We start from the raw sequence: 16,203 nt of genomic DNA, 5'->3' as shown, positions 1-16,203 counted from the left end.
AATATAAAAACACTTACCTGACACCCGCTCCGGCTGCCGAGATCAGCTCCTCCATCCGCCGCTTTGCATTATGGGAGTGACACGTCATGGGAGTGACGCGTCACTCCCATTACCCACTGCGGGAGCCGGAAGATGTCCGGCTCTGGCAGTGGGAGCAGCAGCCGATGAGAGTCTGTCTGACTCTCATCAGCTGCTAAAGCAAACACACAGCTGCCGGCTCCGGCGGCTGTGTGTTTGTGCTGTGTAGCGCTGACCAAACTCTGTCCGGTCAGCGGTGCAGCCTGTGTCACAGTGACACAGAATGCCCGCGGCCCGCATGACACTGCGGCCCGGGGGGCACATGGCACCCTGCCCCCCGGTCCAGCCCCCACTGGGAGTGAGTGAGGAGCACAGCTCTGTGTGTTATGCAACTGTTACACACAATACTAGTCCACAAAATGGTCACAGTTGAATTGATACAGTAAAAATGGAGGCCCCTCCCCTGCTCTGCACAGCTACCCCGCTCCACCCCCCACCCTCCAGTAATAAAGGACCACATTCCACATAAATTAATGGTGCCAGAAGGTACAACAAACCCCCCCACCCCCCTCGTGGTCACACCACTAGCCCTCTGAAGCTGCTCCGCAATCCCTGGCCATGCATAGACCCTACTACCGGAGAGCTCTATGCAGCCGAAGATAGGAGACAGCCGGGACGTACAGGAGGATCAGCATAGACTGGGACAGACAGCAGGGATCAGAGCAGGCCAGGATGGAGAGGAGTCGTCAGTGCAGGCCGGGACGGACAGAGGCACGGCAGGCAACACTTGGCACATGCACTTCTGTGCATGATCTCAACACCGCAGTACTATCTTCACCGGAGCGGATGAAGATCTGCTTCCTCCCTCATTGCAAAATTTAGTAGCCAGGCAGCAAAATCTGGTAGCCATGGCGACCTGGCCCCTGGGATTTGTCGAGCCCCGTACTAAGTGCATATTTAATGAAATACAGCATTGCACAGAACAGAGGGAATACAGATTTCAAAATATGTTTGATGTATATTGGTATATTGCCACCTTTCAAAAGAACAGAAAGCATATAGTACCTGCTTTACTGCATCCAATAGTCGCTCCATGAGACACTGTCTTTTCAAGTCATTGTTCTGTAACCCTGAAACTGGAACACATTGTAATCAGCTAAGAGCTTGTATTATTTCCGTACAGAGGAATAACAATAGGTAGCACATAGTGTATGTTCCAATTTAAATAGTGGTAGCCAGTAAAGTCTGATACATTATATTGAGCAGTCATTCTGGTATCCTAAAGCACACTCTAAAAAAATAGTTTTGTTCCACTTCAATAGCAGCAAGGAATGCTGTAATGCTGGCTGTGCAAAAGATTTATAGTCAGCAACTCTTTTCCTTTATGGCTGCAAAGAAAGTTCCTATTTAGTGGTTTCCTCCAGAAGAATAAGTGTGCCAAAGCCCAGCTCAGCACCCTTTATTTATGTGTGCACGCATAGGAGAAGTACAATGTAATTAGGGCATGTAATTTTCAAAATTAAGATTATAGTGGCCTGGTTTTAGCCGAGAGGGAAACTAAGTGAGAAGGACTGATACAGGCTATTACAGACAAATCATTATTAAAACAGACAGCAGAGAGTGGAATGCGTATGTAACGCCGGCTGTCAGGATGCCTCCTGTCAGAATATTGACAGCGGGCATCCTGATGGTTGGTAACCCGACAGGTGTCGGGTAAGTATACTTACCCTCCCCCCTTCTGCCCCTAACCCTCTCTTATTGTAGCATTGTAGCAGCACCCTAACCCTCCCCGTTAGTGCCTAAACCTAAGTCTACCCCCTTCTTGCCTAAACCTAACCGCCCCCCCCCCCCCAGTGGTGCCTAACCCTCACCTCCCCCCCAAAACCTAACCCTGCTACGCTTCCTAAACCTAACCCTTACACCCCTACCCGCGCGCGGCTAACGGCGCCTCAGACTTACCTCGTTCAGCTTGGCATCCTTCGGCGTTCCAGCATCGGGTTTAAGACAGGCGCGGGAATTTCGACGCCTATCTTAAGTCCCTTGTCGGGATTCCCCTATAGGTATGGAGACCGGCGGCATCTACATCCCATTTAGCATAGCTGTCCACAGTTCCAGTGTCCATAACACAGTCACAGCTTTTGGCAGCTAAAAGCAGTGTGACCACAAGCCAAATGGAAACAAATTAAATAGTTATAAATTGAGTGGATTGGCCAGGATTTATTTTAGACAGATTGAGTCATTTTGTTTAGGTGGAGCACGAGTGTGGCTTAATATATCCTGGTTTCTACAATCCGGAATGTTAGCGGCACCATATGGGAGGCTGCACATTCTGCAGCAGCATAGGATGTTTTTACATGGGTGCACACATCTTTCTCAGGGTATAGTAAATGTGTAAGCTAGGTACACACTATGACATTAAAAATGTGGTGTATATGTGAAACTGGGCGCTCCTGAGTGTAAGCAGGCCGTGTAGGGTAAAAAGTTTTCCCCAGTGGAATGTGACAGTACCTCATTTTACAGGATGTCTGCGGTCATTTTCTACACAGAAGTACCTTCAGTTTCACTGTCTGGCTGGCCTGTCAGCAAACTCAGAATAAAAGTTTTAGGTTTCCCCAAAGCATAAGAATCCTACAAATACTCGTATAACCATTAGCTTGTGTAGACTATCCCCCTACTATTCCTCCAGGTAGTATCCACGTAGGCAAAACTGCTGCTCATGTGTAGAACCTCCATCTACTCCAAGCTGTTGCAATCTATGAGGCTTTCGATATAATATGAATTAGGGGTGTGCACCGGCCACTTTTCGTGTTTTGTGTTTTGGTTTTGGATCTGGATCTTTCTTCGTGTTTTGGATCTCGATTGGTTTTGCCAAAACCACCCTTCCGTGTTTTGGGTTCTGGGTTTTGTGTTTTGGATCTGTATTTTTTTTTAAAAAAGCATAAAAACAGCGAAAATCACAGAATTTGTGTGTTTTTCTGCTCCTATGCTATTATTAACCTCAATAACCTTAATTTACACTCATTTCCAGTCTATTCTGAACACCTCACACCTCACAATAGTGTTTTTATATCCAAAAGGTTGCACCGAGGTAGCTGGATGACTATGCTAAGAGATACGAGTGGGCGGCACAAACACGTGGTCCATCTAGGAGTGACACTGCAGTGGCAGACAGGATGGCAGTTTGAAAAACTAGGCCCCAAACAGTACATAATTCAAAGAAAAAAAAGAGGTGCAAGATGGAATTGTCCTTGGGCCCTCCCACCCACCCTTATGTTGTATAAACAGGACATGCACACTTTAACAAACCAAACATTTCAGCGCCAGGGTCTGCCACACGACTGTGGCTGAAATGATTGGTTCGTTTGGGCCCCCACAAAACAAGCTGACAATTAATCTGTCCCTGCACAAACTGGCTCTACGGAGGCAAGATGTCGTCCTCATCCACCGATTCCTCACCCTCTTCAGTGTTGTGTACATCCTCATCCTCACAGAGTATTAATTCGTCCCTGCTGGAATCCACAACCACAGGTCCCTCTGTACATTCTGGAGGCTGGTCTCCCTGGAAGAGTTGATAATTCATTTTATGAACATCATCTTCTCCACATTTTGTGGAAGCAACCTCCTACGCCTTTCGCTGACAAGGTTCCCGGCTGCACTAAACACTCTTTCGGAGTACACACTGGAGGGGGGGGCAACTCAGATAAAATAGAGCCAGTTTGTACAGGGACCTCCAAATTGCTTCTTTTTCCTGCCAGTACAGGTACGGACTGTCTGACATGCCTACTTGGATGCTGTCACCGATGTAATCCTTTAACAGACAGACGCACGCTTGTCACTGCTGCTTTAAGGATGCACGTGCGGCTACATCGCACACAAGTCACAAACACATAAAAAAAATTGTTTTTTATTTTTTGGAGCACTTTGAGGGTTACACCACCCTTTAACAGACAGAAGCACGCTTGTCGCTGCTGCTTTGAGGATGCAAGTGCGGCTACAGCCCACACAATTCACAAAGACAGAAAAAAAAAGAAGAATATTTTTATTGTTTGTGGAGCACACTTTGAGGGTTACACCACCCTTTAACAGACAGACGCACGCTTGTCGCTGCTGCTTTAAGGATGCAGGTGCGGCTACAGCCCACACATTTCACAAAGACAGAAAAAAAAAGAAGAATATTTTTATTGTTTGTGGAGCACACTTTGAGGGTTACACCACCCTTTAACAGACAGACGCATGCTTGTCGCTGCTGCTTTAAGGATGCAGGTGCGGCTACAGCCCACACATTTCACAAAGAGAAAAAAAAAGAAGAATTTTTTTATTGTTTGTGGAGCGCACTTTGAGGGTTACACCACCCTTTAACAGACAGACGCACGCTTGTCGCTGCTGCTTTGAGGATGCAGGTGGAATCTAGACAGGATTTGGAACCGGGGACACACTACCTCCATCAATTGTCTAAATCCCACTGCACTAATGGAGGATACCGGACGCACGTCTAACACCAACATAGCAGTCAAGGCCTCAGTTATACGTTTTGCTTCAGGATGACTGCTGCCGTACTTCATCCTCATCGCTAGGGACTGTTGGAGGGTCAATTGTTTAGTAAAAGTAGTGGTGTTCCTACTTCCTCTCTGGGATGGTGAACAACTCCCAGCAGCAGCAGCAGCAGCAACAGCACTAGGAGGAAGTGGTTCTTGATCTTTCCCTATTTTATTTTTATCGGAGAAAGTTTGGTCCTCCATTTATGTTATATTGATATATACGTGCGGCTAAGGCGCACACAAACACAGAAAATATTTTTTTATTTTTGCTGGAGAGTAGTGCACTTTGTGGGTTACACCACCCTTTAAGAAATGAGCCAGCTGGCTCTTTACTTATGGGACACAGGCGCATGCTTGGCACTGCTCCTTTGTTGATGCACGTGCAGCCACAGTGCACACAATTCACAAACACAGAAAATATTTTTTTATTTGGTTTGGAGTGTACTTTGGGGGTTACAGCACCCTTTAACGGTCAAGCCAGCCGGCCCTTTACTTATGACACAGGCGCACGCTTGGCACTACTTTGTTGATGCACGTGCGGCTACTGCGCACACAATTCACAAACACAGAAAAAATATTTTTTTTTATAGCACTTGGGGGGAGCACCCCTGACGGACAGAGCACCCCCTGGACAACACTACAGCACCCCTTTAGGACTGGGACACTGCACAGGACTTTGGAGTGGACACAGCCCCTATGGACAACTTACTGCACAACACAGTCCAGCCAGCCCCTATGGACTTTGAAGTAGTGGACACAGCCCCTATTAACAACAGCAGCACAGCACAACACAGCCAGCCCCTATGGACTTTGAAGTAGTGGACACAGCCCCTATGGACAACAGCAGCACAGCGCAGCACAGCACAGCACAACACTACTCTGCACTACACTACACTACACAGCCCAGCCAGCCCTAACTCCCACCCTCCCTCTTCACTGTCCACAGCCGAGTGAGAAAATGGCGCCGACGCGGGTACCTTATATAGGATCCAAAACCCGCAAGACCCGGAAGGCGGGATGATGACGTTTTGCCTCGATTTCAGATCCGAGTCAGGCGGGAAAAGTCGAGCCTGACTCGGATCGGGGGGGCTGGGGGGGGGGTTCGGATTTCAGAAATCCGAACCCGCTCACCCCTAATATGAATACAAATAAATTGTGTTGCAGCAGACGTGACCTGCTCCCATCCCCTTATTCTCATTGCAAGAGCAAAGTAATAGACAGCCCTCAGGAAGCCGAGTGATGCACCTGGTATTATACAGTCCCTCAAAAAACATGGTAATGAGTAGTTTCTATTTATTGTAACTTTTAATTATGTGGGAAAATAAATATGGCTTTAACAGCTCACCATCATATGGCAATGATGGGCTATAAATATATATAACTGTCATTTTAGGTGCAAACATTCTCCCTGTATACACTTCTCACCTCGTTATGGATTATGCTTGTCAGTTATATTTCTTGCTAATTATGCCTCCTAGGGCTAGATACAGCATTATATCTCAAAATAGGGAATGCTCCAACAGCTACATTTTGTTATTTTTTTACCATTGGCTGAAAACAAGGTAAGATGACACCACTGTAAGCACAGGTACAGATAGGAGCTTGTTATCAGAACTCAATGTTTAGTTTTCCCTAAATACTGATTGCGGCGGCATCAGAAACATTATACACTAATAATTACCATAAATATAAAGGCTATGTTAAGCTGGGTACACACCTATACAGTCACATATTCGTGGCGACTGTTCGAACGACAACGTTCCCGTTCGGAAGTGCCGATCACAGTCCTGATACGCGTGTACACACATATACAATCCAATGTGCGGCCTTCAATCCTGCACTGCCGAAATATTGCAAGGAAATGATTGTACCAGCGAACATATTTTCCCGATTGCAGGCTCCGCTCACAGTGGGTGTACCTAAAATTAACATAATGGGCAGGGAGGGGGTGAGATTATGAGGTTTTAAGGTAAAGGACGTTTGCTTGTGTCCACTACCAGCACAGCAAGTTGTAGAACTACACACTCCAGCAAGCCAAGCCTTGCAGTATAGGTGGTGGGGTAAAGGTTATAAGGTAAAGGACGAATGCTTGTGTCCACTATCAATTGCATTACTACACAGCCCAACAAGTTGTGGAACTACACACCCCAGCAACCCAAGCCTTGCAGTATAGGTGGTGGGGTAAAGGTTATAAGGTAAAGGACGTATGCTTGTGTCCACTATCAATTGCATTACTACGCTCTCCAGCAAGTTGTGGAACTACACACCCCAGCAACCCAAGCCTTGCAGTATAGGTGGTGGGGTAAAGGTTATAAGGTAAAGGACGTATGCTTGTGTCCACTATCAATTGCATTACTACGCTCTCCAGCAAGTTGTAGAACTACACACCCCAGCAACCCAAGCCTTGCAGTATAGGTGGAGGGGTAAAGGTTAAAAGGTAAAGGACGTATGCTTGTGTCCACTATCAATTGCATTACTACACAGCCCAACAAGTTGTAGAACTACACACTCCAGCAAGCCAAGCCTTGCAGTATAGGTGGTGGGGTAAAGGTTATAAGGTAAAGGACGTATGCTTGTGTCCACTATCAATTGCATTACTACACACTCCAGCAAGTTGTGGAACTACACACCCCAGCAACCCAAGCCTTGCAGTATAGGTGGAGGGGTAAAGGTTATAAGGTAAAGGACGTATGCTTGTGTCCACTATCAATTGCATTACTACACACTCCAGCAAGTTGTGGAACTACACACCCCAGCAACCCAAGCCTTGCAGTATAGGTGGAGGGGTAAAGGTTAAAAGGTAAAGGACGTATGCTTGTGTCCACTATCAATTGCATTACTACACAGCCCAACAAGTTGTAGAACTACACACTCCAGCAAGCCAAGCCTTGCAGTATAGGTGGTGGGGTAAAGGTTATAAGGTAAAGGACGTATGCTTGTGTCCACTATCAATTGCATTACTACACACTCCAGCAAGTTGTGGAACTACACACCCCAGCAACCCAAGCCTTGCAGTATAGGTGGAGGGGTAAAGGTTATAAGGTAAAGGACGTATGCTTGTGTCCACTATCAATTGCATTACTACACACTCCAGCAAGTTGTGGAACTACACACCCCAGCAACCCAAGCCTTGCAGTATAGGTGGAGGGGTAAAGGTTAAAAGGTAAAGGACGTATGCTTGTGTCCACTATCAATTGCATTACTACACAGCCCAACAAGTTGTAGAACTACACACTCCAGCAAGCCAAGCCTTGCAGTATAGGTGGTGGGGTAAAGGTTATAAGGTAAAGGACGTATGCTTGTGTCCACTATCAATTGCATTACTACACACTCCAGCAAGTTGTGGAACTACACACCCCAGCAACCCAAGCCTTGCAGTATAGGTGGAGGGGTAAAGGTTATAAGGTAAAGGACGTATGCTTGTGTCCACTATCTATTGTATTACTACGCTCTCCAGCGAGTTGTGGAACTACACACCCCAGCAACCCAAGCCTTGCAGGCCCTGGCAAATCAGATGAAAAGTTATACTGCACAGAAGATGCGATCCTCCGATTCCACCAGTTTTCATCCGACAAAACAGGATGGAACGTGCTTACACACTCTTTCGATATCGAACGAACGTCTCGAAATCGAAAGAACGGGCCGGCGATTGCCTAGGTGTGTAGCCAGCTTTACTGTATAATCCATTACATAATAATGTCACCATTTATATAATGTGCCGAAAGCCCCACAATTTATTGTCAGCAAAGCCTAAAAAGGCAAATACTTTAATTATTTCTTTTATTCAAACAAAAGAACCAGTAAACTACAAAAAAAACAAAAAACATAATATGGGCTGAGGGTTACATTTTACAAAATTGGGACCACGTTTGCTTTGTCTAGTCAGCACCAGCAGGTCACATTGACAAAGTCACTATGTAACCCACCAAAGCTGCCAAGTGACGGCTGTGGCTATGAAAAATGGTATCCATGTATCAGCTGACTGATAGCGTATGGAGGACACCGCATGCAGATACCTTTTGTGCTACGCATAGTTCATAGTAACAAAGTGGTACCTTATCTACTATACTGTGGTGGGCAAAAGGACAACAGCTGCAATACTAAGTAGAACACTGACAGTGGCTAGTAGTGTGGGAGGGTCACTAATTGGTAAACTGTGAGGGCAATAGTGCCATTTAATGTGGGGAAGGTAACCGACTAGCTGGGCATCTTATGTGACGCTCCTGGGTAATGTATTGCGATTGATTTATTATCCACGGTCTGCACATAGTAATATACTATTATAATAATATGAGAGACAGTTATTTGTTTTACTTATATGTTTTTAATTTACATGTTTCACTTCCTTATAAAAAAAAAAGCATTACTACGAAAGTGTCCTATTGAGTGCAGGTCAGACTTCTTACCCTACTGACATATTTGTTTTAAGTAGTTCTCTACCCAATGGCGTAACCCTTGGAGGCAATGGAAGCATTGTCCTCCGGGCACCAGCTGCCAGGGGGGCTCCGAAGAATGAGGAAAGAGTAGTGGCAGATCACTAAGGGAGTGCTGAGCAACAACAGCAATGACTTATCTCTCTCTGCACATTTCATAAGTGATTTGCTACAGTCACTTGGTGGATCTCTGGCAGGGCTGGCTGCTTTTGCATCCACAGCGTTCAGCTGCAGGGAAGAAGGAATCATGCTAGATTATATTATATTATTATTATTATTATCTATTATTTATATCTTACATAATAAAAGAAAGAGAGCAGTAGCTGTTTTAAGGTGGTGCACAAATTGTGTAAAATAAAACTTATAGGCCAGCCCCCGAAAATAAAGATTCCTTATTGCCGCAATTTGCGAATATAAGGAATTTTTATTTATCCAGATGTACCAATGGTGAGTTTCCAGGACAGAGGCTCCAACAGGAGCCCAACCAGGTAAACACTGAGAAGTAATGTCATAGCATTGCAATCACATTACTACTTTGCATTCTCAACTGTGCTATTGTACATGCACCGTCAGACATTGGCACATGTGCAAGCCAGAGCCACCAGGGAGGGGCGGCACCACCACCTATTTCACCTCTTGGCACCTGGTATGAACTTATGCCCCTATGTCCACCTATATATTTTTTTATCCCACACCCTTTCCTGGATTACATTGGGTATTTGTAGGATATAACTACTTATCTTACAACTACTATACACCGATGACAACAACAGCAGTGTTTGCACGATGACAAAAACAGCAGTGTTTAGTTATAGTCCCTAGAGCAAAATCTGCCCCCCACCATGCCTGCTCCTAATAAAGTCTACCTAATAAACCAAACACAGACATCAACTCTGATGTGTTTCTCCATCACTGGCTGCTGGTACTACGTTGCTGGGGGCTCTTTGTCTGTGGTCTAGCACCAGCTTTGTCAGCCTTGCCTATGGTCTGGCATCCTTTTGTCTAATTTGCCTGACTTGCAAATTGTGAAATCCTATGGAACTGCAACAAAGTGATGCCAATATGCAGTGTTCCTTTGCAATATCACGGTTATGACATTCACCTATACCTGACAAGTACCAGATTATACAGGATCTGTATTCAAGAGGTAAATCCAGTAGTCTTTGGGATTAAAGTATGATTAATGCATAGGTTCCGTAGGATCCAATATACAGCAGGGTTCCTATGATGAAACAGTGGACTAGTACACAGGTTGAGCTATATTGTTGCACTGGTGTCAGAACAGTTAGCAATAAGGATCAGCGCATAATAACAGTTTACATATTCCAGTCACAGTGGGGAAACTAGAACCTAGAAATTATGACAAAACAATTATACAAAAACCATGTAACACCACAATACAATACTGTCCCTGAAAACAAATGTAAGAGGAAACCACTGGGGAGAAGAGTGGGAGGGACAAAATGTCTATAGTGCAAAGTAACAGAGCATACCTTTAATGATACACTCACTACTGTTAAAATGTAACTGTCTGCAGTAGTTATTCATATAACAATGTGCTTTGTCACAGAAAAGCAGTGCTAAAAAGGCTCTATAACCCCTTCAGTGTGCACAAGTGGGACTTAAGTGGCACTCAAGCAGTAAAATAAAGTGAAAAGGAATCCCCTGGTAATCTGTACCAGTGGAAAGCTGGGGAGGAGGACGCAGGTGACATGTCATTGCTGCGGACAGTGACGCTGTCAAGAGAAGGCAAGTTATTCAATACCGAAAAAAATCTGTAGCGCAGGGATGGAGGGGGGAACATATCACCCCAGCCCAGCACCTGGAAACAAAGTGACACCTTTGTTTGAAAGAAGAGATCCCCTTTTTTTTTTGCTTGAAGCTGATGCTGTAATTTGCAAGACTGTTTGTTTATAATGTGCACAATACCTGATTCTACTGAATCTTTAATAAAAATGGTTTCATTACGCTAACAAAAGCATAGGCTAGTCAACAAAGTAAGCATCATCATCATCATCCAGGGCTAGAATCTGGACACGACTACCGTAAATAATACAGCTTCCCAGGCACATATGTGGCTTTTACCCAGTACTGTATGATTCTGTTAGCATTTGAGCGAATATGCCCTTGCTGTATTAGACTTATATTAGAACACCCCTATATTTCCCATCCATGCACAGACAGGTGCAAGGAGCAAAATCAGGTAACTCTCCATGGACGCATGCTTGTGTACCCGCTGTTCTGGGCATTGGCTGTGTAAATTCACCAAAGATATTCTACGCCAACTGCTGCATAAACCTGTTTGTGAGGTATTACAGTATTGTAGGGGCTTTATACTACAAGAACAAAATAAACTTTGAAGATGAGATGCAATTTGACTAATTTAGTTACTCCCCTTGCTGCTGCTTTAAGAAAACATGCCGCATGGAAAGAACAAGACCCACTTAAAAGAATTAATCAGCAGCAGTTTATATATCAGTTTTATTCTGTAAGTGTTTATTTGAAAATGGTGTGGGGTTTGTTTTTTTTTTTTTTACCCTTTTTGTATAGTGGGTAGGGAAGCTACAGCAGGTGTCTATGTTTATTAAACTGGGTATACTCCAGGGTCCCAACGTTTTTACTTACCATGGTGCCTACAGTTTAGGGTGATTGAAATATGCACCAGCATGTGTGGCAGTATTACCAGAGGTGGCGCTGGTGAGTAGCAGATTCTGTGTGGGGCAGGAGAGATCCGCCCATACAGAGAAGAAAAGGATTCTGGGAAAAAGTGTAAGGGTTGCCGAGTGAACTCAGTCCAGGGAGGACTGAGGCAGACCAGTCAGACAGACGGCCTGATTCAGAGCCGAACGCTCTGACCAGAGCGCTCGCTCTGAATCAGTGCCCTCCTCCATGAAAATGGAGCGGCCTCCTGGCCGCTCGCATAGCTGTGGGTGACCACCCACAGCATATGCGAGCGTCCATGATGATGGTCGTGATGGTCTTGACCATCGGGCTTGCGACGGAGACCCTGCGGTAGGGTCTCACTGCCACAAGCCCTGGAGTGATTTTGGCTCTATCAGAGCCAAAATCACTCCCACTGACATCACTAGTGATGTCAGTGGGGCCGGCTTCAAACGGTAGGTGTTCCCATGGGAACGCCTCCGTCTGGCAGGCACGCCCCCGGCACGCCCACCAAAGGGGGCATGCTGTCAATCAACATCGACAGCACACCCCCTTTGGTGCGAGACCCAGAGCGATGGAGAGCCCGTCGCTCACGCATGCGCACGACGGGGCTCCCTCCGTCGTGTGCATGCGCAGTGGGGGAACATCGACCCGCTTGCGAGCGTCCTGCGCTCGCGAGCGGGTCTGAATGACCCCCAGAGCTCACTGTGCTAGCAAGCCAGTGAGGGCCAGGAGGTCTGAGCCTAGACCTGTAACATACAGGGAAGGCTATCCAACTCTGGGACTGAGCTATGGTACCTGCAAGGAAGCAGGCCAGACTGTGAGAGGTGGCAGCCAACAAGCTAAGGAAGCTATACCAGGCCAGTGTCCAGTCCTGCATATGGCAGGAAAGACCACCACTCTCAGAGACTGTGAGAGACTTTCCTGCAGAGTAGCTGATTCTGTAGAGAGGGTTTAAGAAGTGAGCTAGTGCCCTAAGAAAGGGCTAGGCGTTTATTATTTTCTGTTTCCTGATTATGCTGGAAGTAAAGCACCACTTTCATTTGTTTTACTGGAATGCCATGTGTGGAGTCTAATTCTGCACCTAATCACTGCACCACTGACACTAGTCTACTAAGCTAATTACCCTAAGTATCATGCGTTTCCACTCAGAAGGCAAAGAGGCTGTTAGGAGGCACCAACCTCACACTGACTGGCCTGGGACTGGTTTTCAGAATAGCAGGGCTACTCTCATTCATTGCTCCTGATTTAGAGTTATATGGAAGTCCGTTTGCAAACAACTTTTGAGATTTTTAGCAGACTGTGTATGCATCAGGATCTATATACAGTATGCAACCTGCTATTGAGAGGGTTTAACTTGATGGCAAGTAGGATAAGTGTTCTGTGGGCATGTCAACGGTATCAAGGGCTGTTCAGAGGTGAGCTTTTGCACAGATCCGTAAGACAGATCTCCAGCTCCAGGGATAGGGCTGGAGCATATGTGTGCTAATGATGATGACGCCTGCTTTCGCCAGTGGATGGATGGAGGCAGTGTGGTCATATAGAGTAGGTCGACTCTGAATACAGGTGTAGAGCCGTATTTATTTCTGTGGCCAGGATTATAGCTGATTTGCATACAACTCTGACTCCATTGTCTCCCAGATACTCCTAGGAGGGTAGGACAAGAATTGTTAGCATGCATGCTTTGTGGTCATTGGAAAATCTCCTGCAAAAACGCCATCCCGAACGAAGGTAAGTCCGGGGCGCCTTTAGCGTTAGCTGCGGGGTGGAGGGTTAGGATTAGGGAGTCTAGCAGGGTTAGGTTTGGGGGGGGGGGGAGATTAGGGTTAGGCACCCCCCTGGAAAGGTTATGGTTAGGCATCCCTAAGGAGAGGTTAGGGTTAGCACCCCCCCAGGGAGGGTTAGGTTTAGGGAGCGGTAAGCGGGGGCTAGGGTTAGGCACCCCCGGGGGTAAGTTAGGGTTAGGCACAAAGGGGGGGGTTAGGGTTAGGGAGGGAGGGTTGGGGGGGGGGGGGAACCTGCCCCTGTCGGGATCTTGATCCTGTCGGGAATCTGCTGTTGGGATTTGAACAGCTAAACAGCCGCTGGCATTTCAATCTCATTCCATATCTTCTGCTATAAGGGAAGGCAATTTGCACATACCAAGGGGAAGGGTTGGATGGAAAGAATGAATATCTAATAAAATATGGATTAGGGTACTTATTCAGAATTGTAAGCTTATAGAATTGCTGCTGCATCTGTGGACGCAGCAGTGATGCTAAAATATGCTAATGCCGCAGGAGGAGTCTTGTGTAAATATATGCCTTCTGCCGGCTTCTGTGATCTGCTGCTATGTCCGAGCACGCAGATTTGGATAACTCTGCATGACCATCAATCATCGGACTCAGAGTAGGCTTCAGCTTACTCAGGACTGCCCCGTTTTCTGGGACACTGCTGACGCGATCCGCCCCCAATCGGCCGCAGCCTGTCAATTGGGTTTGCGTACAACTCTGAATTAGGCCCTAGGTGCACTATCCTTCTTTATGAATCTGTGCAGAAACTAGACAATTAAAATGACAGGAGGTGTGAGGGGAACCCTACAATTTCCACGCTGTAAAGGGACTTCAAAAGAGAACCACATTTCTAGATACACTCCAAGCAATGTAATAAAATCTATCACATGCTTACTATACAATAAAGACAGTCTCTACACACCATAAATAGGGCTAAACCAACCCATATTTTAGGAGGAAGAAGTGGAAAAGTTTATTTACTAAACTAATGGTATTTACATAGTTGGACTTTGAGATGTTTATAGCACTTCAGAACTTTCCAGCTCTCTGTAACCTACAAGATGCACTTCTATGTGGCAGAGGCAGCCCCTGAGAGCCAAGGGTAACCAACCACGCTTCTCAAAGTGTGATGGACCATCCACATGCATACCTGCAAATCCAAGCCGCATAAGCGACCTGACAAATTTCTACTGCATGGGTGTCTGTTTTAAGAGGCACACCTGACACGTTTATCCAGTGATGGACTAGGACTGCAAAACAGCCCAGGCATAAGTACCTGCGCTTGCAAAAGGCAACGTTGGCTGGTTGGAAGGCGGTTTGGTTTGGCTGCATGGGGGCATGGCCTCGTCACTTTCCCACGTCACTCGGTATCCCGGCCGAGCAGTGCGCTGGGAGGTGGAGCTGCTCGCCCAGGGTTTCAATCCGGACCGGCCCATCAGCCCTTCTGGCATTTACCAGAAGTGCCAGATGGCCATTGCGGCCCTGCGTTTATCCCTCACCCAATAGGACCCCTTAAATAGCTCTGCCTTCACACTTCCAAATCTATTCCATAATTTGCATAAGATGAATGAACTAGATATTGAGACAGGGTTTTCAACATGAATTCATTCAGCCAAGGTAACTAAATCAGGAATTGAAGTGTGAAAATCGGGAGCAGAGCATTTTCCACAAGGAGTTTGGGAAATATAGGAGGCAGTTAACCCCCAAGAATGACTGGTGGGTCAGCAGTGAAATCATCTACATTAACCTCTAAATACTGATCAAGTGCCATGAACCCAGGAAGCAGCAAACTGTGGGGGCCAATGACAGCACACTGGGTACAGCCAGCCTGGTCAGCCTAGCAACACCTGCCAGCAGTACAGTGACATAGTTCCACCAGCACCTACACCCAGGTGACAGGAGCCTGTGCAGCTGTGACTACTACTACTACCTGCCCACTCACTGCTACTCACCGCTCATTGTCCCCGGCTCCTGACACTCGCAGGTAAATAAACAGCAGTAATAGGAGACTCCACTGTACAACTCCGCCCCGGATAGTAAACCCCATACACAGGCACAGGGTTACAGCACCGTCAGAACAGTCCAACTGCAAATAGGGGTGTTCTACACAAACAAGCTGCTAAACTAGTAACAGTAAGATCTTTTCAAACACTTGTTTCCCCAACCAGATTAATGTGATCTCACAGAATAATCCTATCCCTGTCAAGGTGAAAGTAATTATGTAAATAAACGCATACACTATGAACATGAGATAACGTGACGCCGCCTGACAGAATAGTACCTTCCATAACAGACAGAGATGGAGCTGGGCGTGTCACGTGACACACCGGCCATGTGACAACAGTCAGGGAAGCCCCGGGTTGTCCTGGGGACGGCTTAGCCAATCGCCTCTCTGGCCAGGTGTGCTGTGTCTGTGTGGGCGGGGCCTGATTGGTTAATGTGTTTCCGCAACAAGCTGCAATGAGCACAGTGTTTCCACTGTCAGATGTTCAGATTTCCTGGTCTCCACCAGTTTTTGTCCTGGTTTTCCAGTAAAAGATTCCTTGGCACATTTTTATTTTCTTAAAAAGAGAACTGATAAAAACTACAGTAAATAAAAAAAATCTGAAAACTATAAAGGTGATTCTGTCTGACCAGGAAAGAAATCCAAAACAGGAAATACTGAATCAATGCAACAACAGGACGCAGAGGCGCTTTAAAAAGTGGACGTTACATGCTAATTCTCATGCTGTCAGTGGGAAAAGTTAGTTAGACTTGGATCATTTTCTATTACCTGGTCAC

General features: G+C 46.2%; 1 protein-coding gene across 2 annotated transcripts in view; it reads right to left on the bottom strand.

The window, feature by feature from the left end:
- Nucleotides 1-15,454, bottom strand: part of SNX29 (sorting nexin 29) — a 682,594-nt gene extending 667,140 nt beyond the window's left edge. For both annotated transcript variants that reach the window (XM_088474249.1, XM_088474250.1), the window contains exons 1-2: nt 15,375-15,454; nt 1,084-1,154 (exon numbers count right to left, since the gene is read on the bottom strand). In XM_088474249.1, the coding sequence (XP_088330375.1) occupies nt 1,084-1,154; nt 15,375-15,381 (78 nt within the window). In that variant the 5' untranslated portion in view covers nt 15,382-15,454. The remainder of the gene's footprint in view (nt 1-1,083; nt 1,155-15,374) is intronic.
- Nucleotides 15,455-16,203: the final 749 nt, after the last annotated feature.

The sequence above is a fragment of the Taudactylus pleione genome, unplaced genomic scaffold (assembly GCF_031769625.1).
Source record: "Taudactylus pleione unplaced genomic scaffold, aTauple2 ptg000149l, whole genome shotgun sequence".
Lineage (NCBI taxonomy): Eukaryota > Metazoa > Chordata > Amphibia > Anura > Myobatrachidae > Taudactylus > Taudactylus pleione.
Note: the sequence above shows the minus strand (reverse complement) of the source record. Positions and strands in the feature narration are given on the sequence as shown.